Raw genomic sequence first — 25,714 nt, forward strand, 5'->3', positions numbered from 1 at the left:
GTCAGCACCAGTCAGAGGCTACATTTTATAATATTACATCACCAAAAGAATTGGTTTTATCAAGAACATTTTGCATTGTTTTTAAACTACAAAAATACACACCTATAAAGTATTTTGGTACAAAACACAAAGCCGTTTTCTTCAACCCAATAAAATACAAATTATAAAATACTATTTTGTATTTGAAATACATATTTTAAATACATGCATCATAAATACTGCCCATCCCTGCTCACACAAATATACACACATGCATGCATGCATGCACATACACACACACCAGACAAAGGTTAAATAAAAAAATGCTTTTATTCTCTTCAGCATGAGAGATTATGTTGAGGTGCTCCAGAACTCCTAAGAGGAAGTTCGTCTTGACTGCACTGGAAAGAAGGGTGTGCCCTCAGACCTCAGGGTGAAACTGGAGGTAGGTGATCACAGAGACCTGCTACTGGGGTACTATTCAAGGCACATTCCACCATTTTCTTTTGGGTTAACGGAACACCGTCATCCCCCAACACTCTCGGAAGATAGACAACAGCATACCTGAACTCTGGTGAGTAAACTTGGTGAGTGATTCAGTAATTCTGATTTGGCCACCAACTGTTTTGTTTTTTTACAACATGGTGCAAAACTTAATATACAATAAACTGCATTATTGGTTATACAAATATGAATTCTACCATCCAACCAAACCATTTTGAATTAGTTGAGAGTTTAGTTTCAGTAGCGAACAGCAGACTATGGTCATCATGAGAGTCATGATTCACATACATTGGTGGGCAGGTAACAGTGACGATTCAAACATGCATCAGCGGAGGTCCCTGACCCGGGTCTGAATGTTGAATGTGCCTTAAAGCAGCTTATCAGCATGTCCTTTATAACGGAGGATGCCGAGTCTTTGTGAGTTAGGAAATCGTTCCCCTTGTGTCCATGACCCCTTCTTCAGTCTTTTCTGACCAGGTCATTTCAGCCTTTGACCGAAGAGAACACTGATTACTTTCAAGTGTCAATGTGAGATCAATATTCATTTCACATAACTGTCCAACATGATGCAGCTCTGAGTGGGCCTCCATATTATAAATGTGTAAACAGCTTTAAAGATAAAAAAAAAAAAAGAATCACTCTAACAAAGAGGGAGAAACGAGGAGTCAACGAAAACAGTAACAATAGTCAAAAGGACACATACAGTTTAAATGTTTTCACACATACAGCTTAAATGATTTGATGTCCTTAGTCCTTTTTCAACGGCTTGGGCAACACTAGATTTTTTTTCTCCCCCTCAAAAATACCCTTAAAACCAATCACGCCTCCAAAAGTTAGACAGACACAGTTCCAACTTAGTATCCTAAAAACATAAAAAAGGTTCTATTCCGTTTCTTGAAGCATGGCGTTTTCCGTTAGGAGCTCTCATCAGTGGACGTGGCCTTGTTCTGGTCCTCCGTGTCCCCGGTATACACCTGCCGCACGGCCTGAATCCGCGTCAGAAGGTTCTCCAGCACGGTGTTCTCCAGAGGCTGCTCCGAGTACCACAGCTGGCTGTTGGGGTCGCACACGCGCTCTGGCTGGAGGTAGAACAAGTCCGCACGCTTCTTCACAGACTCCAAACTGGGAGATAAGAGAGAGAGAGAACAGAAAGACTGTAGCGGCCATCTTTACTGTACAAAGAGAGCTAGAAAGCAATATATCACAAGGCATGTGTGATCGATGTACAAATCAACAGAACCGTTGACTACCCATATTTAAAGAAGTCTCAAACCAAACCAGGGGGTTGGAACATATTTCCCAAGTTTGACAAAATCCATCATCATGACTTGTTCCACACCCACAAAAGTGTAAGCATGACATTTCATTTTGATGTATCGTTGCAACATTCTTGTTATGTACTGCTCAATACCTATTCCACCTTTATGGAACAAATGAAATAAATAAATAAACAAACAAACCAACCAATTTGCTTGCACGGCAGCTAGACAGATTGTATACTGATGGGAAAACGAAGTAACAGGCCACAGGGATCGATAATACATCAAATAAATAAAAACAAAACACAAAAACAAAAACAAAACAAAACCAGAAAGCAGAATGTCATCAGTCCCTGTAGAAATCAGCGCTTTGCGCTTTCAGAGGGCAGGGGCAGTACCATTTGGAAAGGTAGAACTCGTAGAGCCGCACTGGACAGCGGAGTGGGTTATCTTTGTTCTCTGGCATTTCTAGATCGTTCTCCCGGCTGTCATCATCGTCCTCCAGCTTTCGTTTCGCGGGTAAGGCAAGCACTGTAACATATTAGGGTGGTGGAAAAAAACAGATGTGTGTGAGTGCTACGGAGAAGGCAAACAAGAAATAATGAAATAAAGTCGTGCCCACACAGAAGAAGCACTCTTGAGAGAAACTTGAACATAGTGGTGAGTGTCGCTGATGAATATTAAACACATTCTTCTGCTCATCATTTAAATGTTTCATATTATAAACAGAAGGATTTTGAAATCCTTAATTTGAACATTCTCAAATCTTGGTAGAGATTTGAACATTCTCTTGACATGAACATTCTCATGCATGCCAGCCTCTGTTTGGAACATTGACAGAAACCAGTCAATTGTCAAACATGAACAGAAACCAGTCAATAAATAGTAACAAAGCATGCAAGTGTAACAGTATGCATTCCTTACACATTTGCAGTCATAAATTTAAATAACAGCATGTCCCACAACAGTGATATTTACAGTAAGCATATTTACAGTAGTAAAAACTGTACTGTACCTGGATAGATTATAAGTTTATAAATTCCACAAACACACTTCAACTAGCCATTGAGCCAAAGGGCACCATCAGAGCCATCTTTCTACAAAGCTCTGGGCACTATGAATTATAATAACGACAACAACAGGTGAGGAGAACTCTTAGTTCCGTGGTTCCTTACAAATCAAGTCGTGTCAAAGTCCCCCCCCCCCCCCCCCCCCAACTCACCTGTGGCGTCGGGCTCCAGGCCAGGGATTCTGAAGCGCAGGTAAGCCGTCTTGCCGGCGGGCGTGAGGCGCGTGTGGCGGGAGACGTGGGCGAAGGCCAGGCGGCGGTGGTGCGCCAGCGTGGTGAAGCGGAACAGCTTGGTGGCGAAGAAGAGCAGCGTGCTGAGCAGGACCATGGGGGAGTAGGCCCCCAGCTGCTTACACTGCCACAGGTACTCCTCCACCACACGAGACTGCAGCAGCTCTGGGGGATGGAGGGATGGAGGGATGGAGGGAGGGATGGATGGAAGGAGATACGGAGTGCAATGTTACAAATATGTAAATGCCAATAATATTTGCCCCATGATTATAAGAGGGGAGAAGGGTATTGAAATTGGGTCTGTCCATGTGTCCGCTCACATAACTTATAAAGCACTGGTCCGAGGTCACAATATGTTGGTCACAATATGTTGGTCATCCTTACAGGATTATCCGGATCCGGTTCGGAGTGCCGACGCCAGAAATTGGTCTTACTTTGGTTACAATTGCGTGACCAGGACAAAGGGTCTGCAGTTACCTGACTGTTCTTGTTTGATACTGTACATATTGTAGTTTATTGTGGTTAGATTCATTGTGCAGACAAATGGGTGAGATTACGGCCAAGACTAGGACTAGGCCCCCCTATTTCACATTAGAAGGATAATTCATTGTCAATTCGATATGTATTGTGCCTTCTTTCTACGTATTATACTTATTAATACTAACCATCATGACTTATAAAAATATCTCTCTCTCTCTTCCCCCTTATCTCACTTGTGAGCCATCTCTGTGTTTGGCCTTCATCGCACCTGAAGTCCCATCCCTATGACTGTCCTACCATTGCCTGTTGCTGTCCCCTTACCCTGGCCTGAACAGCCTAGTGACCCACTACTTGCCCGGCGACAACTCTTAATCCCTATGGACAATTCATTCCCTACACTGGACTATTTGAACTTTGACACTAAATAGGATTCATGCATCATCATACTGGATATGTAACCATCCAACCTCTTTGTAACATACCTCAGGTGGCTTAAAACACCATGTTCTATTCTCTACACCTAACTAACCTTTCATTTATCATGTATACAGACCTTACTGCCCTGTAACTGACCCTAGGCAGATGGGTCAGGCCCTTCAGTCGTGGATCTGCTCGAGGTTTCTTCCTATATGTATGTCCAATTCTAGGGAGTTTTTCCTCGCCCCTGTTACCCATGGGCTCTCTTTGAATGTTTTAACACTCACTGTAAAGCGCCATGAGACATGTAATGTTTTGGCACTTTATAAGTGAAATTAAATTGAAAATTGAAATTGAATTCTTTCTGTTAACTGAGAAAAAGAAAGCTGAATGTTGGAACAATTCACATGTATTCATTTTAACTGATGCTTTTAACTTTAGAGACGTATACCAGGGAGCAGACACACATTCTCACCAGTGTGTGCTGCCTGGTTTTCAAACTCATGACCTTGCTATGACCTTACTAATGTTAGCACCTTGCTCCATCAGCCGAGTTACAGGAGCACAGGAGAAGCCTTAGCAGAGCAGCATACAGCTGAAAGTTAAGATGTACTTAAAAAAGTACCCAGATGACACAGAAGAGTGTTAAAACAGGGCAGAAATTTGAGGGCAGCAACGGCAACTTATTATGTTGTCACCTCCCTGGAGTTTCCACATGTATTTGCAAGTCATCCTCATTACCATAAAAAGGTCCTTTTGACAGGGGGATACCTTCAACACAGTGTCCTTATACACACACTTGCTCTCTGGCAAGGAGCACAACTGATCATTTGTTTTTAAAACCTCTCGTCCCTACAGATCCTGTTTTTTGTTTTTCCAAACTATTATAAGGACTAAACCAGATCAGACCGGTTACTCTAGGCCCGCCATCAGGCCTCCAGCACTCCTGCACCCGCAAACCTGATTTAGCCCAACCTAATCCATGTCAATCATTCAATTAAGGTTCGTCATATAAGATTACACTTATGATCGATGAAGGAACTGCCTGCAAGACGGCATCGGTACAAGGGATTTGTGGGAGCAGTGATAGGCCCCCAAGGTCTGTTGTAAAAGGCTGCCATACAATGCCAACTAATGGAAGGCATGTGCACCCTCTCCTTCCTGATCTACAACCATTTATGGAATCACAAGGAGAAAGAACACTAGAAGTAAAAAAAAATTCTTGGTTGGTGTTAAAGTAACACAATGTATGAATTTCCCTTTTGAATTGGACTTCCAATTTTTCAATATACTGGGTACCCATTTAGTGCTGAGGAAATAACCAATTCGTCTAAAACTGACAAAACGGTCATGTCCCTGGCCTTGCATCCAAAGACTGTTCAGAATAGGCTCTAGCAACTGCTACTTGAATCTCCAACTCGAAGTGGTAACACAAAGGAGGAGGCAGTGATCACAGTCAAAGTCTGTATTTCCATCACAGTTTGTCTTCGTTCAGATTAGTCTTTTTTTAGTGCTCATTTCAAAGTCCAAGATTTGCTTATGAAGGAGGAAACAACCGTGTTTACGGTCCACAGTAGCCAAGTGGCCACGCACTGAACTCTCCTTATTCAACAAAGCCAAGGTAAAAACAGTTTTCCATTCGGTCATCTTTAACATGGCACAGAGCTGACGGTCATTTACCTCCCAACGTCTGACTTACATAATTGGACTAGTTACATGTAATTCAATTCATATGAAATAACTAGATAATGATAAAATAAATAATGCATGACAACAAACATGCTTGTGTTACCATGCGGCTCAACCGTGTGGCCCCAGTTCTTCAGCATCTTGGTGATATCCGTGGTGAATTTATTGTAGAGGGTGTCGATGAAGATGTTCTCGATCCTCCCATTCTCAAACAGATACTGCACAAAACCACAAGAGAACCGCAAGAGAACAGGTTGTGACAAGAACAGGTTATTTTTTAGAGCAAAATGGGAACCGACCCAAAACGAACCCATCTGGCCATTAGCCACAGTATGTATAACTAATAAGAGGCAGAAAATTGTACATTTGATATAATTTTTTCCCTCTTTTTGCTAGACAACATCAACAACCCATCTCTGACACGCAATCAATAACAACAGTCATGTTTATGTTTTGTTCATGCCCATCTCCACCACTTGTGCCCACCACCAAATACCACAAAGAGGTGACTCATCTAGCATCTACCCAAGCAAAGACAAAAGCACTCTCAGGCAGCTGATTGACTGCCATTCAAATTTAAGTAGCAGCCCAAGTTGTTTTTTTTTTTTTTCTTTAAAAAAAAAAATTAAAAAAAATTCTTGTTTTCAGTGTGGAACGGCATTCATGCCCAACTGTAAGGTTGGCATCGCAACTAGATCCCTAGTGTGATGTCCTCCTACAAGCCAAGGCTGTGTTCCAATTGGACACGAGAGGAGCCAATATCACATGTGCTTCTGGTTTATTTCCCCTCCCTCCTTCTCTCCTATGCAGAATGCACGGCTTTGGACGCTGACAGGGAAGACCGATGGAGGAGATGTATGGAAGGTATTTCCTCTCAAATGACATCATTGCCAACTGGTCCATAGACAATCAGTATGGAAGGAATGTAGATTTGTCTGCTGTTTGTTCATCAATCATTTCTTGAAGTCTGACCATTGACTGACTAGCCTGAAAGAAGCGCAACAGTAATGGAAGTAAACTGCCTGCTCACTTACAGAAACTTCCTGTATCTACACAATCACACTGTGGTGCTTAAGTAGCAGCAACAGCAACGCCACCTTACAATCAGTTGGCCCAGGTTCCATCCCCGAACCCTGAACCCCTGAACCCGTCTGTATGAACCCGCTATGCTGCATATCTCAGGTCTCCAACAGAGCTTTATGCTTGCAACAGGCTGCAGGTCCATGCCTTGAGTGGCTGCAGTGATTTTCCCATGTAGAATTACACTTTCTGAGCCCTGCCGTTTGCAACACTCGTGTCTTTACTCACACCTCAGTCTGCAGACTTTACTCATCAGCCAGACCACCCGGATTCATGTAACTGTAATTACGGTACAAACTAGACAGCTTACAGTAACTCCTGGGTTGGACATCCCGTCTAAGCCCAATCTGCACATATATACACACAGTGTGTGTGTGTGTATATATCTGTGCGGTTTGTGGGCGTGTGGGGGGTATGTGTGTTGTAAGAATTTTATTTTGGGGGCATATCCTGGACTAGTTGGCTGAAAACAAACTAATACCTAGCAGCATGCACTGTAAAGCCAGCTCAAAAATGTGTGTGTATGATATTCACAGCTTATATTTAGAGAAAGGTGTGTGTGTGTGTGTGTGTGTGTGTGTGTGTGTGTACCTGCTGGATGCCCAGGCAGAGGCAGTAGATGCTGTCTGCGGCGTAGGGCTGCCCATCAGGCCGCCGCACCTCGCTGATGAAGCGGCACAAGCCGTAACTAAGCTCCGCCGAGCTACACTGCAGCACGTCCTCCTTCACCACCATCGCCCTCGCACCTGCAGGGGGGGGGGGGGGGGGGGGGGTTTGAGATGATACATTTACCTGGTGTGTTTTATCCAACACAACCACCACAAGTTGAAAGCTCATTTCAGATGGAAGATTGAAACAAAAACAACTCTTTAAGGGAACTGGAGGAAGGGAGGGAGGGCAGAGGGCAGGAGAGAGAGAGAGAGAGAGAGAGAGAGAGAGAGAGAGAGAGAGAGAGAGAGAGAGAGAGAATTTGAGACGATACATTTTCCTGCTGTGTTTTATCCAACAAAACCACCACAAGTCAAAAGCTTATTTCGGATGGAAGATTGAAACAAAAACAACTCTTTAAGGGAACTGGAGAGGGAGAGACAGACAGACAGACAGACAGACAGATAGACAGACAGAAATGGAGGAAGACAGAGACAAAGGGAGGAAGACAGAGACAAAGAGACAGAGAAAGAGGAAGAAATATAGCTGCAAGCAGCAATGAGGGGCAAGCAGTTGGGCAGGAGTTGTCATGGCAACACAATGTTGCTACATTATACACACACTCCATTAACCTCCCATCCGACCCACCACACACATATACACAGATAAACCTCCGTGTATATACATGCGCATACCTCAAACATCACCAAATTTATTGTGTGTCCTCAGGTTGTAGTCATGAGACCACATACCAAGTTTGGTGTCAATACGAGAAAGTGTTGATAATTATAGCACCCCTAGTGTTCAAAGGTCACTAAATATATCGAGCATCTTCAGGATGTGGTCCCGAGTCCATGTACCAAATTTGGTGTCGATATGAGAAAGTTTTGCAAATTATAGCACCCCTAGTGGTGAAAGGTTGCTAACATTACTGTGTGTCCTCAGGATGTGGTCTTGAGTCCATGAACCAAGTTTGGTTTTGATACGTAAAAGCATTGCTAAGATATGAGCTAAACTTCTGTTACTCTAGCACCGCCCTAGTGGTTGAAAGTCACCAAATTTATTTTGTGTCCTCAGGATAAGGTCCCAAGTCCATTTACTAAGTTTGGTTTCGATACACGAAAGCATTGCTGAAATATGAGCCCACTTCCTGTGACTATAGCGCCCCCTAGTGGTCAAAGGTCATTACATTTATTGAGCCTCCTCCTTATTGGGTCCTGACCCCATGTACTGACTTTGTTTTTTTTATGTCAAAGCGTTGCTGAAATATGACTATAGGGCAATTCCAGCGTTATGGATGTGACAATTGGACTCATATTGGTAAACAAAATGCCTTAGAGTGGGGGCAAAATTAGTATCAGTGAATTCATTTGCAAAACTTTTAATGTAACCTCGGTCCTCTGAATACTGAGAAATCCTCAAATTTCATATAATCAATTTCATCCTAAGAATACAAGGCATTTTATCAGCATTATGGATGTGACATGAAAAGGACACACTTTTGTGAGAGATTACAGGTTTTCTACAAACTCTGTGAATTTTAAAAGGAAACTGCCGAAACTATGAAGGAGACTTGAATGAACACAAAAAGTGTGTTTTTGAAACTATGCGTCATTTTCGTAATGCATTATGTAGGAAAAACTGGCGTTATGGATGTGACGGTTTCACGTTATGGATGTGACGTGTCTGAACCAGTCCTCAACAAACTACATAAAACAAATAATTAAGTAGTGAATTTTGATATGAAACAATTGAAATGGTAATCATGAAAAGCTAGCGATGAAATTATTGCTTCCTCAGTGCCCACTAAGATCCACAGGAAGAATCAGGACAACAAGTCATTTAAAATATAAATAAGAAATTAATTTTTTTCTTTTACCGTCATCAATTTTGGTCAGTGATTCCCGGGTTACTGAAACACCAGGGAACATGAAACTTGGTGGCCACTCCCCTAAATAACTAGCCCTACCTGAACCGTTGCACCCAAGATGACAAAATATTTATGGTATGTTAGTCTCAAGAGCCCGCATGAACCTAACCCATACCCACTCATTTGTGATTTGCACACATAAAGTACATGCACGCGCACGTGCACACACGCACATGCACACACACGCCCATGCGCACACACAGTCGCACACATACAGACAGGCAAGCACACACACACATAAACACATACAGACAGGCAAGCACACATACACACAAACACCCACCCACATGCAGATGCAGACATATGCAGACATATAAACACACACACACAGGCACGCATACGCATGTGGGCATGCAAACACATACGCACACACACACAAACACAGGCACGCATACGCACATGCACACACACAGACACACACACACACTCTTATAAACAAAAGCAAACTCACATATGCACACACTCATTTACATGCACATGAGTTGCAGGAGTAGGAGATGGAGACAAATTGTAAAGCGTGATTTATTTTTGCTTAGAGAATATGCAGGACTGAGAGGCGGTCATATTTTGTACCGCTATGCGGTACATCTACTTTATTGCTGCCCTTACTCATGTTACTCTGTGGGTATTAGCTATAGAGGACCTGACACTTCAAATGCTGTCATATCGCGTCACATTTAAAATTGAACTGTGTTAAGCAGACGTGAACGGCAGGCTGAACAGATCTGCAACAGAAGGAGGTTGCTATGTTAACTCCAGCTGCAAAGTCAGCCATCTTCACCAGCTAACACGATAATCCAGTTACTGTACAACATTAGTATGACAGTTACAGGAAGATAATCGCTCAGATTTTCGTTATTAGGCCACTTGAAAATAGGCTATGGCTAGGCTAATCACTGGAGGTATTTTAATATTATGTTTGTTTTGCTAATGGTTAGGCAAGGCCTCCCTGTGGTTTTGATCAACCTAATAATCTTTGAAATGTCAGTTGTAAACACTAAGTTGAAATGCGTTGAAACTGACATGCCACCAGAACAGACGTTTTATCGGCTTTGAGGTATAATAAAGTCCCCAGTCTTGTAAATTTACATTATGTAACATCCATAACGTCACATCCATAACGCACCATTAAAGGTTTTAAAAGTAAGAAAGGGGCACAATTTGGTCATCACACTTTACATTGATATAAATCAGCTTTGCACAGACACTATGGACATTGTCGCATCAACACTGTATGTGTAACATAAACTTTTCCTATAAAACGTTATGGATGTGACATGGCCATGGAACTTGCTGACTTAAAAACAAAAGCCTTACAAATGTAAGGAGTTGTGCTCTTAAAGGCAAGCTGAGCATAGACATTGCTCTACCATTCCCTTGTCAATCTGGAATTTGTCAAATGACACAATTTGTTTGAACATTGGGTCCATTTATCCACTTTTGAAATATGTATAATATTACCATGTAAAAAAAGTTGTTTCTGTATGGTTGCACACCATATTTATGATGTAAAAAGAGTGTCATTCTCCATGAAATTCAATCAGATCAGTTACAAACAATAAAATATAGACCTAAATGAAGATTTTAACAACAGTTCTATTTGCGTATGCACAACTTTTTTTTTCCATGGTAAGGATGACCTTTGCATGGAATTGCCCTATACTTACTGTGATTATAGCACCACACAGTGGTCAAAATGTACCAAATTTCTTGGGCGTCCTCCTAATTGGCTCGTGAGTCCATATACCTAGTTTGGTTTTGATAAGTGAAAGCCTTGCTGAGATATCACTTCACTTCCAATCTTGATTGGTCGTCACAGGAAACAGGTTTTGAATATAGGTCCAAAAAGCAATATGTTTGTGAATCATGGTATGACGATCATCTGCGTCAAGTTTCGTGACAATCGGATAAACTTTGTGACCTGTGAAAACCTTTAAGGGTTTTTGATTAAATCCAATATGGCAGCCGGATCAATTATGTTGACGTCACAAATTCACATCTGTCGGATTTAGGACCTCCCACAGTATTAACAGACACCACTAGTAAGTTTTAATTCCAAACACATCACCCGTTACAGGCCAAAACGTAATTTTGCTTATTATAGCGCCACCTATAGGTGAAAAATCATCAAATTTATTGAGCATCCTCCTTATTGGGTCCTGACCCCATGTATCGAGTTTGGTTTTGATATGTGAAAGCTTTGCTGAGATATTACTTCACTTCCAAACTTGATTGGTCGTGACGGCCGACAGGTTTTGAATATGGCTCCAAAAAGCAATGCCTTCATGAGTCATGGTCTGACGATGATCTGCGTCAAGTTTCGTGAAAATCGGACACATTTTGTGACCTGTGAAAACTTTTAAGTGTTTTTGATGAAATCCAATATGGCGTAAGGTCCAATATGGTGGAAAATGACATCATGGGGTGCGTTGAGTTCGGCTTCATCCAAGGATTCCTCAATGAATATACCTCAATGTGTACGGCTGAAACGTTAACCGCATAGATGTAATGCAAAATTTGACACAATGGTGGCGCTAGAGCACTTGACATGAAACTTAGTGAAATTATTCATATTACTGTACCGAATCAATGTGCCAAACTTTTTTACTGTATGGTTCAATGGCAAATGAGCGTTTCGTTATAATAATAAGAAAACGTAGAATCACTGTGGGTTTCCTCGCAGCTTCGCTGCTTGGCCCCCAATGACAGAAGCATGAGCGTGTGAGAGCATGATTGGGGCAGTGAAAGAGGAAGCTATTGGGAAAGAGAAAGAGCTGGAGGAGAGTGAGAAAAGTAGTGACAGACAGACAGGAGGAGGAGGAGGGGGGCGGGGGTGAAAGACAACAAGAAGACAAAAGGGAGAGAGAAGAGGAGAGGGAAGAAAATAATTGGCGGCGTGAGAGGGTAAAAGCCGACAAAAAACGAGACAGAGAAACGAGGAGAACAAAATGGCAGGGTATAACCAGTCTGGTGTAAAAAAAAAAAAAAAAAAAAAATCAGAGTGCATCGCCATCCCACTCTCCCCACCATGAGCACTTTCTCCATTTTAAGTGGGAAATGACAATATCCACGCTGTTTTGACACGGCAATATCGATTCTGCCGATCTGCTCTGAGAACTTAATTAGGCCGTGGGCCACAACATTTCAAACTCTTCACATTTCATCCCCAGGATGTCAATAATCCTAAAATGGGGGGGGGATTTATTTTAATAGAACATTTTTACTTTATGCTGTGAGCAGATGCTGAGTAAGAGTCATTCACGCTGTGGATAGGTTGAGTAGATGGGCAGGGAAGGTTGGTAAGTGTGTGGGTAGGTCAGTAGGTTGAGAAGGTGGGTGAAGGTGCTAGTGTTAGTTTACACTGTGTTTGGGTAGGTAGGTCGGTGGGTTGGTTGTGGGTTGGTTGTTTGGGTAGGTAGGTTGTATGAGTAGGTGGGTCGGAGGGTTGGTTGTTTGGGTAGGTGGGTATGTGAGTGGCTGAAGGTCGGGGCATCAGTGAAGGGACAGCTGGGTAGGTAGGTAGGTGGGAGCCGGTGCTGCTGTGAGGGTACTGACCGCTGGGTTTGCCCAGGGCGCTGGCCGAGTTGAGCTGCTTGTTCCTCCACTGCACCCAGTTTAGCCAGGCCTGAACCCCGTAGGTGTGGTTCAGTCGAGAGCCTCCGGAGGCCGCCCCTGCACCACCCAGGGGTGACACCCCGCGCTTACGACTCTAAAGAGAGATTAGAACCCCATTAGAACCCCATTCCCTCTAGGGAAATACACTTATTGAATGCTATTTATGGTTATGGTTATGGGATACAAATAACAATACAATAGTTAAATTGAACAGTAAACAATTTAGAAGTCGGTAAGACTACATTAAGGAGAATACTAATAATAAACAACAATGGCAATTCAATCAATAGCCTAATGAAAATAAATAAATACTATAATGTACAAACCGTAACGCATAAGAAACGCTTAATAAACTAAGTGCATGTTGAACAGATATGCCTTTAGACCCCTTTGTTGCCAGGATGAGCAGACACGGATTCATCAAGCCAGGTGAAACCTATCCTGGATAAGTGCGCGCTCACGGCTCCCTCAAATAGACCCCGCCACCGATCACAGATTTACTGATTCACCATGGCAACTAGAGCGGCTTCATTTCTTCTTCTACGGTGTAAAGTAGGTAGCGATAGCCTTTTCACAACAGCAACACCACTGTTTAGGAGAATATTGCAACTAGTGTCGCGACCACCACGCGCAAAATGGTTACGGCGCTCCACATAACATATCCTGCTGCCCCCTGTCCCGCTTTTGTGCAACTGGATCACGGATAAATTGAGCCAGGATAACCAAGATATCCCGGCTTAATCCCTTATCCTAGTTTTGTGCAATGGGCCCCTGGTCACTGCTTGTGTATCTGAGCACGGTATTCAGTTTCTTGGTTGTTGGTGATGAGTCCTATGATGGTTGTGTCGTCCACATATTTGTTGAGGTTGACGGAACTGTAGTGTGATGTGAGCTGGTTTGTGTAAAATCCGCTACTGAAATGAGCAGTTCTCATCTTGATGCTAAGCAACAAAACAGTATCCATCTTGCTGAAGGCAAACAAAGACGTTACACGCATCGCATTTCCACAGAGTTTTTGTTTTCCTTCCATGACGCCTGCAGTACACACAGGCTCTGCGACCATCACTGGCCCTCTTCCCACACTGCAAAAAAATGAATTCTAACCAAGTGTTATTGATCTTATATTAAGATTAAAAAATCTATTTGGTATTGTTTTTAGTATGGAAAGACTTACCTAGCGCCCTCTCAAAAGATAATTTAAGAAGACTTTAACTTATTTTAAGGAGTCTTATCAAGACAAATTTGCTCAACGCACTGGCAGACAAATTTGCTTGTTTTAGGACAAATTTGCTCAACGCACTGGCAGACAAATTTGCTTGTTTTCAAGATGAGATGTCTTAAAATAAGTCCATTTTTTTTTTTAAATTAAGTCAAATGATTTCACAAGAAAGCGCTAGGTAAGTCTCTTTATACTGAAAACAATACCAACTAGTTTTTTTTTTTATCTTGATATAAGATTATTAACACTTGGTTAGATTTTGTTAGATAAGCAGTTTTTGCAGTGCATCTGTGCTGAGCTCAATCCCACAAACTGGCCAGTGAGTCTGTCCAACTGTCTGCACAGGAGCCTTTGGGGGCTAAAAAGTGTGTGCAGTGAGACACAACAGCAAGAATCAACTTTTTAACCTTTTTAACTGTCCATTAGGTGGTACAAGACATATCACAAGCAAAATAAGCAGTAAGTAACCACCATGGCTAAGAATTTCTGGTTTAAAACGGCAGTGAGTGTGCTAGCTGACGTTTCAGAATAATGAATCAGAACAGCCCATCATTGTTGCGCAACAATAGATGGAACGCAACCCTGACTGATTTGGGGGGGTGGAGTTTTCCAAATAATTTCTGAAAACATATATCTGCACCTGCACAATTAGCTGTACAAGATAAACAAGCGAACATATCATCTTTCATAAGCATGACATTGTTAGTCAAGCAGGCGGAGTTGTATACTGTACAGCGTCGGGGCGGGGGCAGTTAGCAAATGTAGTTGGCATCTAGCCAAAACTGCAAGAGGGCACAACCAGACCAAATAAATTACAGGGATTGAGCTGAACAACGCATGAGTCTGTGTTTATTTACATGTAGTGATTTGGGCTTCGTGGGAACTGTACACAAGAAACAATGACTTGCCGTCACCTCCGCGATAATTGTTAGGCGAGAAGGAAGTAATGTGGTGTTGTAACAGGGCACCTTTTACAGTATAATTACCAGCAATTACCATCCAGTGACGGACACAAGGATGTCATTTATTAAACCATTAGGACAGGAGCCTCAACACTGTGAAGATGGTTTGAGCATAAAAACATTGCGTTTACTGTGTTTATGTTTACTGTAAAAAAAGAGACTGTGGTGACTCAGCAAGGGGAAGGATACAGGTTTAAAGCCCAACTCAAACTGGCCCTGTCGAAGTGTCTTTGAGCAAGTTTGTGGCAGTTGTCTACGCATATCACACCACTTCTGCGGCAAAACGTCAACATGTGAATACATTGAGCCAATCATGTGGTGTGTGGTGAAGACGTGCCAATCATGTGTCATCTGCTGGAGCATGATTGGAATCGTGAAGCCTTGCGCACGCGCATTTCTGTCGAAACGGATGCCCGATGAGTACCCAAAAAGCGTTGCAATATGGCTGCCGAGTGGAGGGACTTGCCTAAAAGGACTTTGACTTAACCCCAAAGTGCTCCCGATGTGCAGGTTGGCACCTTGCGTGGAAGCCTCCACCATCGGCGCGCGCGCGTGTGTGTGTGTGTGTGATGTCAGGTATGTCAGGCATAACATTGTAAAGCACTTTCTGTGTGCTCGGAGGAGTGGCAAAGCAATATATCTATTTACCATTTATCATTCTTCTATCCTATTCTAGAATTCTTTTCTTTTAGTGCTGCGTGTCTGTGTGCAGTGCCTACCCGTTTCCTGAAGGTGGCGCCCTCCCGCGGTCTCTTCAGGCCCCGGTGTTTCAGGGCCATCTTCTGCTCCACAGAAGCACCAGGGTCTGGTTAAACACACACCGACAGATGTGGTGGTGAGCTGGGCCAAGCAAGCATTTAAAACAGGGACGCAGCTTATAACTGCTTACAGTTATGGTCAATGTCAAATGGCACTCATTTCGATAATTTCTTCATTTCTATAATTTCACAGAAATGGAAACCAGTCACATCAGTAACGCACTTAAAATGCCCACATATCTGTACAGTCATATTTTCGCTGGTGAAGAATAGCGGCTCTCATCCAACAAAGCTCACTGCAGGTCCACAGCTCTACGCGAGCACTTCCCGGGACTTCTCACCTGTGACAAAGGCGTCACCACCAGCATGGCAGCTGGTTTTTCATTAGCACGTCTATATACAGACCCTTCTACACACTCTGTGAGTCAGACACAGCTTGCAATGCTCACACCATCACCACCACACTCACTGCGGGTGTCGCCCCCACTGGGATGAGCCTGATCCTGGGCTCCGTCTGTGTTGGGGGCCCCGGTGGAGAGGAGGGATGCTGGGTCGTCCTCCAGGCTGAGGGGGGTGGACACGGCCTCGGACTCTAGATCCCCGCTGTACGTGCTGCCCTGGTCTGTATGTAGCATGATTGAGTGAGTGAGTGAGTGTGTACACACACACACACACACACAGAGGTGAGAATAGAAACATAGCAGGAGATTTCAACCCCTCTCCCAGCTAACGCTCTTCAAATCAGCAGTCGAGCACTGAACACGGAACACTGAACAGTCTCCTCTTATCAGAGACTGTATAGCTATGAAAACCACCACTCAGCTCAGCTAAAATGCCATTATATGCTTAGGATATCTAGGCAGTCTAACATCATTCTGTCTTGTTGAACATGAATCCATTAATGCTCATCTTATGGGGAAAGCTGGGATAAGCCATGGCACACATTAAAAAATAAACATTTGTCTCAATGGTTCATTAAAATGTAAAAATCACACCAATGTATCAGACAATAGCATTAACATGTAGAATAATCATTACAGTAGGTAAAGATTTCAGGATACTGGACAAACTGAGCACATATACCTCCCACTAAGTGTGAGTGTGTGCGTGTGTGTGTGGGTGTGTGTGGGTGAATGTGAGGCATGACATTGTAAAGCACTTATTGTGCCATTGTAAAGCACTTTTTGATCAGATCAGTATTGGCAGACCTCTGAATACAAATGAATCCCTGAATACAAACGTGTCCAACTGGGCTTCAGAAGGGATGTCCAGATCATCAGTGACCTTCTAAAACTATCTGTTTGTGCATGAGCTGCAGGGCAAACACACAGCATAAGCACAAAACCCTCACACACCGGAGTTCTGACCCCCACCTCAACAAAGCACCACGGACACCAACACCAAAACACAAAACACACACACACAGCCACTGACCTCCCATTGACGTTGGCTTGTCCTTCTCCTTATCCTCCTCCTCCTCCTCCTCCGCTGGGCTGCTGGGAGTCCTCCCTCCCTCTGGCGTCTCCTGCCCTGTGCCATCTGGCCTGGAGGGCACCATGAAGGGCACAGGCACCTGCAGCCGGGCACAGCCAACATCCGCACGTCAGCCAAGCAGCAACACGTGTGTGTGTGTGTGTGTGTGTGTGAGTGTGTGGGGAAGATAGCTTCACATCATAGAGCTGCATTGCGGAAAGTGTGATGCAAAATGGGCCAGTCCAGTGTCTTGAACATAACTGTGGCAACATCTAGGTCAAAGGTCAAGGACTGGAAGCTGTGCAGTTTTTATCTGTGTATTTGCTCTCATTGGATACAGGGTCATCCTATGAAGTCCCTGAGAGGGGGAACAGGAAAAGCTGGACACTGGGTCTGGGTGAAAGGTCAAGCGCTCTCTATGAGCAAATATACAGATACAATGCACACCTCCCAGCAACAGCATCATCCTATGGAATAACTGAGAGTGAGACAAGAGAAAGCTGAAGACAGTCCGTGACCTTTGACCCATGTTGATGTCCAGTGACAGCAAATATATAGGTAAAATGCACACCTCCTAATAAGTGCATCAACCTATACAGCCCCTGACAGAGGCATGTCCAAGCTTGTTTATGTGTGTGGTTGAGTTGGTTTCCCTTTCAAGAGAACTGTGCCGAACATGGAGATAATAACTCGCCATCATCTCACTTCAAAATAGGGCTGTGTATTGGCAAGAATCTGTCAATACCATACACATCACGACACGTGGGTTAAAATGCAATGTATTGCAATATATTTCCATACTGTGTGAAAGGCGATATATTTTAAAATACTGATATTATTCTAAAATATAATACCATCATATGCATAAAATGTAATTGAGATACTGTAATTGAATTGTAATTCAGTACACTGTACAGAACAGTTCTGCCTATGTCAATAACAAAATAAAGTGCTTGCATATAAACATTAATAAAAAAATTATGTATTTTAAAATTTTGAAACACAGTAATGCTGAATAAAATATTGGGATATTTTCTTACACCCCTACTTCACAGTGGTCATTGCCAGTTGAGAGGAGACAGCAGAAGTGTAACAGCTGCCCGAGCACCTGTACTTAGTGTAGTGTAGGGGACGCACCGGTATGGGCACGCCCATGGGCACAGGCGTGTACTGGGTGTACAGGTGCATGGGCACCGGGATATAGACGGGCACCATCACAGGGACGGGGAATGGCACCAGCCGCACCTTCTCCCCTTTGCCCTCCTTCTCATCCTCCTGGTCTTCCGCTGACAACAGGCGCACACACACACACACACACACATATACATATACAACACACACACCAGAAACACAAACACAGACATTCACACGGACATACGTACACACACCCAGACATACGTACACACACACAGACATATGTACACACACACACACAGACATACGTACACACACACAGACATACGTACACACACACAGACATATGTACACACACACAGACATATGTACACGTACACACACACGCAGACATTCGTACACGTACACACACACATACGTACACACACACACACACACACACACAACACAAGTCAGTCAATGACAAGAAAGGCAGTTAACCCTAGCTAGTATATTATGTACTAGATACAGGCAAGCACCACTTGAAAGCCCTGTTGTTATGCACATTTGTGGAGACCAATAAGCAGGTAGAGGTGCCCTAGGAGGCGGAGAAACCCAGCTCAGTAAAATGCCAGCTCCATTCACCTCTATTTACCCACTGAAAAGCCCAGGGTACAACTACTACAATGACCTCAAGCGCATACACAACAACCAAGTGAAATATTTCCACTACAGTAGCCACAACTCGGGCACTGTTGTGGAGGCTAAAGTGTGCACCTGCACCTTTATGAGTCAGGCTGAGTAGAGTGTGTAGGTCGTCCGCGGCGTCGGTGTGCCGGTCCGAGGCGGGCGGCTCCAGCGTGCACTGCACCCCCTGCTCCTGGATGATGGGCTTGCACATGAGCGCTTTGTTCTTGAGCATGCGGGGAGGGGGCGACGGCAGCTTCATGGCGTCTGTCTGAGTGCTCGCCTGCAGAGAGGACGAGGATATGGCACAAACATTAACGCCAAACAAACACACACACACACGAAAAACACTCACAAATAAAAATGTACAATGTACAAAAACTGTGCAAAATGAATACATACAAACACAAACATTTATATTAATGCTAAAACAAACACCCACAGATGTAAACACATAAATCCACAGGATACAGTATGTGCACAAACACAGATACAGAAATACTTTCAGGCAAACACTTTAAACACCTCCCTCCCCAGTCATAAACACACACACACTGTGTACACACAAATGAACACCCACACAGGTGTACAAAAGTGCACGTATACAGAAACAGCACACAAATTCAATAGCTGCGAGCCTACACCCACATCATTGACATTTCCTTTGTGTGCTTTAAAGCAGAGAAGGCAGGAGAGGAGAGGAGGAAAATCACTTACGTCACCGATGATCTTTGAATGGCCATTTGAGGTGGGCAGTGCTCCTGGGAAAGAGAAGGTATAGGAAGCACATAAGCAAGGTGATCAAGAGAGTACCAGCAGTTCACAACAGGAAATGCATGATCCCAAATCAGGTGCAAAAGAATCAGGCCTCTGGAAATAAAATAATAATTTATAACATCTAACTACCTAATGTGAATAGAGTAGGACAGCAACTAATGATTATTTTCATAGTTGATAAATCAGTTGAATTTCCTGTTGATCAATCTATTAGTCGTTTGATAAATAAAATATTAGTATAACAACCATAGTAATATTTGATTATTGATTGGTGTTAAATTACCCAAATCCCAAGATTATGTTCTGAAATGCCTTGTTTCGTCTGATTAAATTGGTGATTAATTTAATAGTTGACAACTAATCGATTCAACAGTTACGGTTGAGCCTACGGGTGATAAGTGGGATAACGGCCTTCAAGGTGTCCTGTTATACGGAATTAATAGACTCCGCTGCGTGTTGGGGAGTTCTTTGCATCGCCCTCGTCCATTAATTCTGTATAACAGGACACCTCGGTGGCCATTATCCCTTACACAAACACACAGTACTTCTAATGAAAACGATGTCTTTCCCCTGGCTTGGTCTGACTCCTTGGTGCTAGACAAGGCTCCACATGATTGAGCGGTGGCTCTCTAATAAGGTCTGGTTTGAGCTTGTGCCGGTCGGTGTGGGAACCTGTGAGAGCCGTGTGGGCTGAGTCACCGGGCTGGCCACTGGGGGTGGATGCCAGAGACACCACGCTGCCAATCACCGCTGTCTCCTTGGACACGGATGGCTGAGCAGGAGCAGAGACAGGGCCTACAGACAACAGGAAAGATGAGGAGAGAGGAGGAGGGGATGGGATGGGGGCGGGGGGTGGGAGTAGGACAGACAAAAGGATTCGTAATAGAGCCAGAAACTAGGGCTGCACAAGCAAGAAATGAATCTCCCATTCCATTTCCGGGAATAAATAGAAACTAATACTTTTTTAATAAGGACAGAGATTGAACCAATTCATTTTCTGGATTGTTTCTGGACCGACCTCGGTAATGCATTACACATACGGCGGCCTGTTCCAGTTCCTGCAGCAAGCAAGCACTTAACTGAACAGGGCAGTGAATGTGCAGTGAATAATAAGACACACATAATGGTGTACATAATAACTTTCCATAATTCTAAATTAGCTCAGCTAATTTGGGGGCCGCTGTAAAAAAGCCCAAATTAGACTATTCATTCAGCTCCATTATGCCACATGGTCTCAGTAAACACGATGCAAAACAATGTCACCTGAAATCAGATGGGCGCATGTGGCTACTGTTAAACTCAATGTGGTACTGTGTACATGTTAATGTTTAGTCAACATGTTTAAACTACAGTTTGCTATGCATTTGGAATGTTTATATTAGCAACACCATAACGTTCATCGTGTCAGATGAGAGGCTATCCTCAGGATAGCTATTCCTAGTAATGTGTGGACTGGCAAATAAAACCCGATTCTGATTTGCATGGAGATAATGATTTGCTGGAAATAATACGAATACCAATTGGCGGCATCTTTACAACACCTCTACATAAACCAGATGACATGTCAGTCTTTTATATATTACTTAACTATATAAAGGCGCTGATGAAATGCAATACCGTGTCTAATAACGAGTCATAGAAACTACGAGAGAGCATGGATAAGCCAGCTTGTGATTGGTCCCGGCGAAATTGTAATGGAAGCAGCAGAAAAAGATGCACAGGTTTCCAGCCTGAGCTGCAGGGCGAAAAAGAAATCGCCGGTAGATCAAGCTGGGTTCACCCAGCCTACACTCTCTGTCCACTCTGAATCCATTAAATGCACAATTCTGTTAAATCATGTACTAGATGTATTCTGAATGTGCAGTCCTTTGTCCATGACACCTTTTCAATAACAGCATCAGGAATTCCCACTCTAAGTCAGACGTAAAATTCCATGACTTATGTGGATATATATTTGTTTTCATGTATTTTGGCAAGTAAATTTTAAACTGCTACAACAAAATTCCCTGATATTCTGTGACTTTGCCCCAAAAGTGATAAAATTGCCTGACTTTCCTTGTCTGGAATAGACTTTCCAAAATTCCATGACCCCTGGGAACCCTGGGAATTAACAAGAAATAGGGGTCCAAAAAGGACAGAGACAGGTATTAGGCACTTCTGTCCACCAGGCTGTTCATTTCTGGCCCACACATACCTGCAGGCCGGGGTCCAGTGGCGGTTCCGGTGCCGTTGGTGAGCCGCTGGTTCTGCTGGCTGGCTTGCAGGCAGAAGTTGACAAAGCAGAGCTGGTTGCAGAAGTGTTTGATGCCGTCCTTCCACTTCAAGTTCTCTGTCAGACGACCCTGCTTCTTGCAGGCCTCGCACTTTCCCATCTGACAAACAAGACAGACAGGTGTCAGGGAGTCTGCTGTAAAGACTCAACATTACCACTGACTATAACATTACATGTTATCCCACAAAGAATAGATTTTCCTATCAGTAAATCAGCATATGTTAGCTGCTTCCCATTGTACTGTTATCATTGCATCATTTTGTAATGTGCATATAGTAAGTGTCAAGTACATAATTTCATCACACACTGCATTTTATGTAGGGCTGCACGATTTGGGGAAAATATCTAATTGCGATTTTTCTGACAGATATTGACAGATTGACAGATAGTATCAATGAATTGACTCAGTTTAATATTCCAAATGACTCTTTAATTTGTGCCACCCCTGATTGGTGAGCACGCCTAGTGCACAAGAAGCACAGCACCCCCAACGGACTATGAAGCTCACCAATTAGAATTTCTGTGCCCCTCACGCACTATGCACACCCACCAACCAGAAGTGCCATAGTCAATGAGGATGAAATGGATATAAAAGTCAGAAATTTGACAAAATTAACTGTGCAAGATTATTTGTAGCTTTTGCAATTGGGTAATTGCATGATTCATATTGTGATTTAGTTGCTCTGTGTCTGTGTCTGTGTCTGTGTCTGTGTCTGTGTCTGTGTCTGTGTCTGTGTCTGTGTCTGTGTCTGTGTCTGTGTCTGTGAGTGTACGCTCGTGCTATTCTCTGAGCTCGGGGGTGAGTTGTGTCTGTGTCTGTACGCTCGTGCTATTCTGTGAGCTCGGGGGTTAGTCGTGTCTCACCTCGTAGAAGAGCACGGTGTAGGCGGACATGCAGTCCTTGCTGCAGAACTCCTCCACCTTGCCCCCAAAGTAGCTGGGGATGGTCTGGGGGGTCATGTTGGAGCAGAAGGTGCACATGCTGCAATGCTGGCCCAGGCGTTTGGACAGGTCGTGCTTGAACAGCAGCTTGCAGCCTAAAAAAACACACACAGGAGGGGTGGGGGGGTGTCAAGAGAAGCCAGCCAATGTTTTACAGATTGTAATTTTATACTCAAAAACAACAGACATTGAGTGTGTGTGTGAGTGTGTGAGCAAAGATCCTCGATTACTAGCTCCGCTTTAATCCTCTCTGGTGTGAGTGTGTGAGAGTGAGTGCACGCGTTACATGGACATAATGTTACTGCTTAGTGGTAGTAGTGTGGTAACGTAATAATTACTAAATGTAAATGTTTTTGAGATGAAGGGAGAGAGAGACCCACCTTCGCTGCAGAAGCTGTGCGGCTTCTTCTCATATGTCAGACTGATGTCCTTCAGCACCTTATCCAGCTTGCAGTAGTCACACTGGACTGTGATCTCGTTGTGGCGCTTAAACAGCTCACAGCACGTCTTCCCACAGAACAGCCACACTTGGCCCTAATCAACGCAACACAACATAACATACCCACCTACGAGCTTTAGCACATGGAAATACCAACACTGAATCTTTTAATTATATTCAAAAAACAGATGTCTGTCCAAAAGGCACTCAGATGTTTCTATCAAGTTAGAAAAGCAACAATAAAGTTAGAATAAATATATCTAAAACAACCACCACTAACCACAAATTTGTGCCCAGCGCCTTTATTTAATACTACTTTCTGTGGACTGGCACTCAATATTAGGCTGTTAATATGTTAAATTAACAGGAATGAAAAACAAAAACAAGTGTCCAATGTTTCATTAATCCAACTAACAATTGGTTTGTGCATGGTTTGAGCCAGACAGCCTGGCGCACACACACACACACACAATCCGGGGGTGGGGTGGGGTGGGGGTCAGGCTCTGGGCTCTGTAAAGTGCTTTAAAACCATTTCAATTGTTCTGGCACGGTCTAAATAAAGACACACAAAAACAAACGTACCTTGTGCTGAAGGATCTGTGGTTTGGCATTGAAGCCCTGACTACACTGTTTGCAGTAGATCCTGGGGAGCGGGTAAGTGGTGACCGAGGATGATGACTGGTGATGAGGCTGGCGTTGCTGTTGTTGTTGTTGTTGTTGTTGCAGTAGTTGTTGTTGTTGTTGTTGATTAGGATGCGGCTGCTGCAGGAATTCCCTGGGCTGTGCCACGCCTGGGGCCGGAATGTAGTGTGGTGGTGCGCTGGGGGTGGAGCCGGGCACCTGGTGCTGTGGGCCATGGCTATAGAGAGGCATGGGGGGCATGGGGTTGGGCATGGGGTTGAGCATCTGTGTCAGGTGCGGGACACGCTGTGGAGGGATGGGCATGTGCTGCTGGGGGTAAGGCTGCCCTTGCTGTGCCGTGGTCGTCATGGGCACACTGGTGCTACTGTTCGCCTGGCTCAGTGGCGTGGAAGTGTTGGTTTTCTCCTGCAAGTTGGGAATGTTGTCAAATCAAAAATGAATGAATGTTTCAGTCATTAAATGTCACATTGTGTGACATTATCAAGGCAAATCATTTTATTTAGAGATACACCCATATACCAGCCCAACATTGGTATCAGCTGTTATCGACCATCTTCAAATTCATATGGCATTTATTGATTGGCAGTGGCTGATGTTAATCTGTTATATTTCATCAAGTTTGCACTAACTGAATGTTGTGTTATTCACAAACTGGGGCATTCAGAATACAGCTTCAACTAACAACTATTTCCATAGTCAAATTTACCTGTTGATTTTTTTTTCTCAATTAATTTATTGTCTGATCGATTAAATTACAAATATAGGTGAAAAACTTAAGTGGTTTAGTTATTTTTTTCTAATGAATAATTTTGCTTCTTTAACACTAAATGGTATGATTAATAACAAAAATGAAGTAAACAAATCAATGAATATCGGTGTCTGCATTGGTTATCGGACAAATTCTTATTTTAAACACTGGCATCAGCCCAGAATTTCACAATCAAAGCATCCCTAATTTATATTCCTTTTAGGCAAACAGGTAAACAATGCAAATGGCAAGTTGAAATCACATGCATTACTCCAAGATGAGCACAAGAGGGAGCTCTGACACCATGTTTACGATCGCACAAGTCACTGAGAAATGGCATTCTGCCATCAAAATGCTTTTCTTTTGTCATCAGAAAAATTTGTCTTTCAGCTAAAAACAATGGCTGAGCAAAATTCTTCTATCTTTTTACAAAGAGATTACAGCAACATGACCGTGAAGTTAAAGCAAAGTAAGAGCATTTGAGTAAGTACCTGGTACGCATTAACACACTGGATACAGCAGAAGTTCCTTATGGCGCCATCTCCAGTGGCCAGGTGGTACTGCGGAACTCTGACCGTTTGACACTGCGTGCACGGGAACTGGGCATCTGTGGAGGACCAATGAATAGGTCAACATTTGCGCAAGCTCATTTTGGACTAAAACTGTATGCAAGAAGCAGGACATAAGCAGGGAAAATGTTTGCAAGTACCTGTAGCTATCAGAAATGTTCAAAGCCATTACAATTTCATGTAATGAATTTTACATGCACAATTTCAACCAA

General features: G+C 43.4%; 1 protein-coding gene across 3 annotated transcripts in view; it reads right to left on the reverse strand.

Moving 5' to 3' along the window:
- Positions 1-290: 290 nt before the first annotated feature.
- The window catches only part of si:ch211-266o15.1 (zinc finger MYM-type protein 4), a 40,983-nt gene continuing 15,559 nt past the window's right edge, over positions 291-25,714 (reverse strand). For all 3 annotated transcript variants that reach the window (XM_042072386.1, XM_042072387.1, XM_042072388.1), the window contains 18 exons: positions 25,425-25,540; positions 24,126-24,590; positions 23,485-23,638; positions 23,027-23,199; positions 22,085-22,262; positions 20,563-20,685; positions 19,831-19,874; positions 19,210-19,396; positions 18,451-18,599; positions 17,275-17,413; positions 16,310-16,462; positions 15,802-15,887; positions 12,842-12,995; positions 7,300-7,454; positions 5,732-5,846; positions 2,965-3,207; positions 2,141-2,273; positions 291-1,605 (listed from right to left, as the gene is read on the reverse strand). In XM_042072386.1, the coding sequence (XP_041928320.1) occupies positions 1,398-1,605; positions 2,141-2,273; positions 2,965-3,207; positions 5,732-5,846; positions 7,300-7,454; positions 12,842-12,995; positions 15,802-15,887; positions 16,310-16,462; positions 17,275-17,413; positions 18,451-18,599; positions 19,210-19,396; positions 19,831-19,874; positions 20,563-20,685; positions 22,085-22,262; positions 23,027-23,199; positions 23,485-23,638; positions 24,126-24,590; positions 25,425-25,540 (2,975 nt within the window). In that variant the 3' untranslated portion in view covers positions 291-1,397. The remainder of the gene's footprint in view (positions 1,606-2,140; positions 2,274-2,964; positions 3,208-5,731; positions 5,847-7,299; positions 7,455-12,841; positions 12,996-15,801; positions 15,888-16,309; positions 16,463-17,274; positions 17,414-18,450; positions 18,600-19,209; positions 19,397-19,830; positions 19,875-20,562; positions 20,686-22,084; positions 22,263-23,026; positions 23,200-23,484; positions 23,639-24,125; positions 24,591-25,424; positions 25,541-25,714) is intronic.

This window comes from Alosa sapidissima, chromosome 19, assembly GCF_018492685.1.
Source record: "Alosa sapidissima isolate fAloSap1 chromosome 19, fAloSap1.pri, whole genome shotgun sequence".
In the NCBI taxonomy this organism is placed as follows: Eukaryota; Metazoa; Chordata; class Actinopteri; order Clupeiformes; family Clupeidae; genus Alosa; species Alosa sapidissima.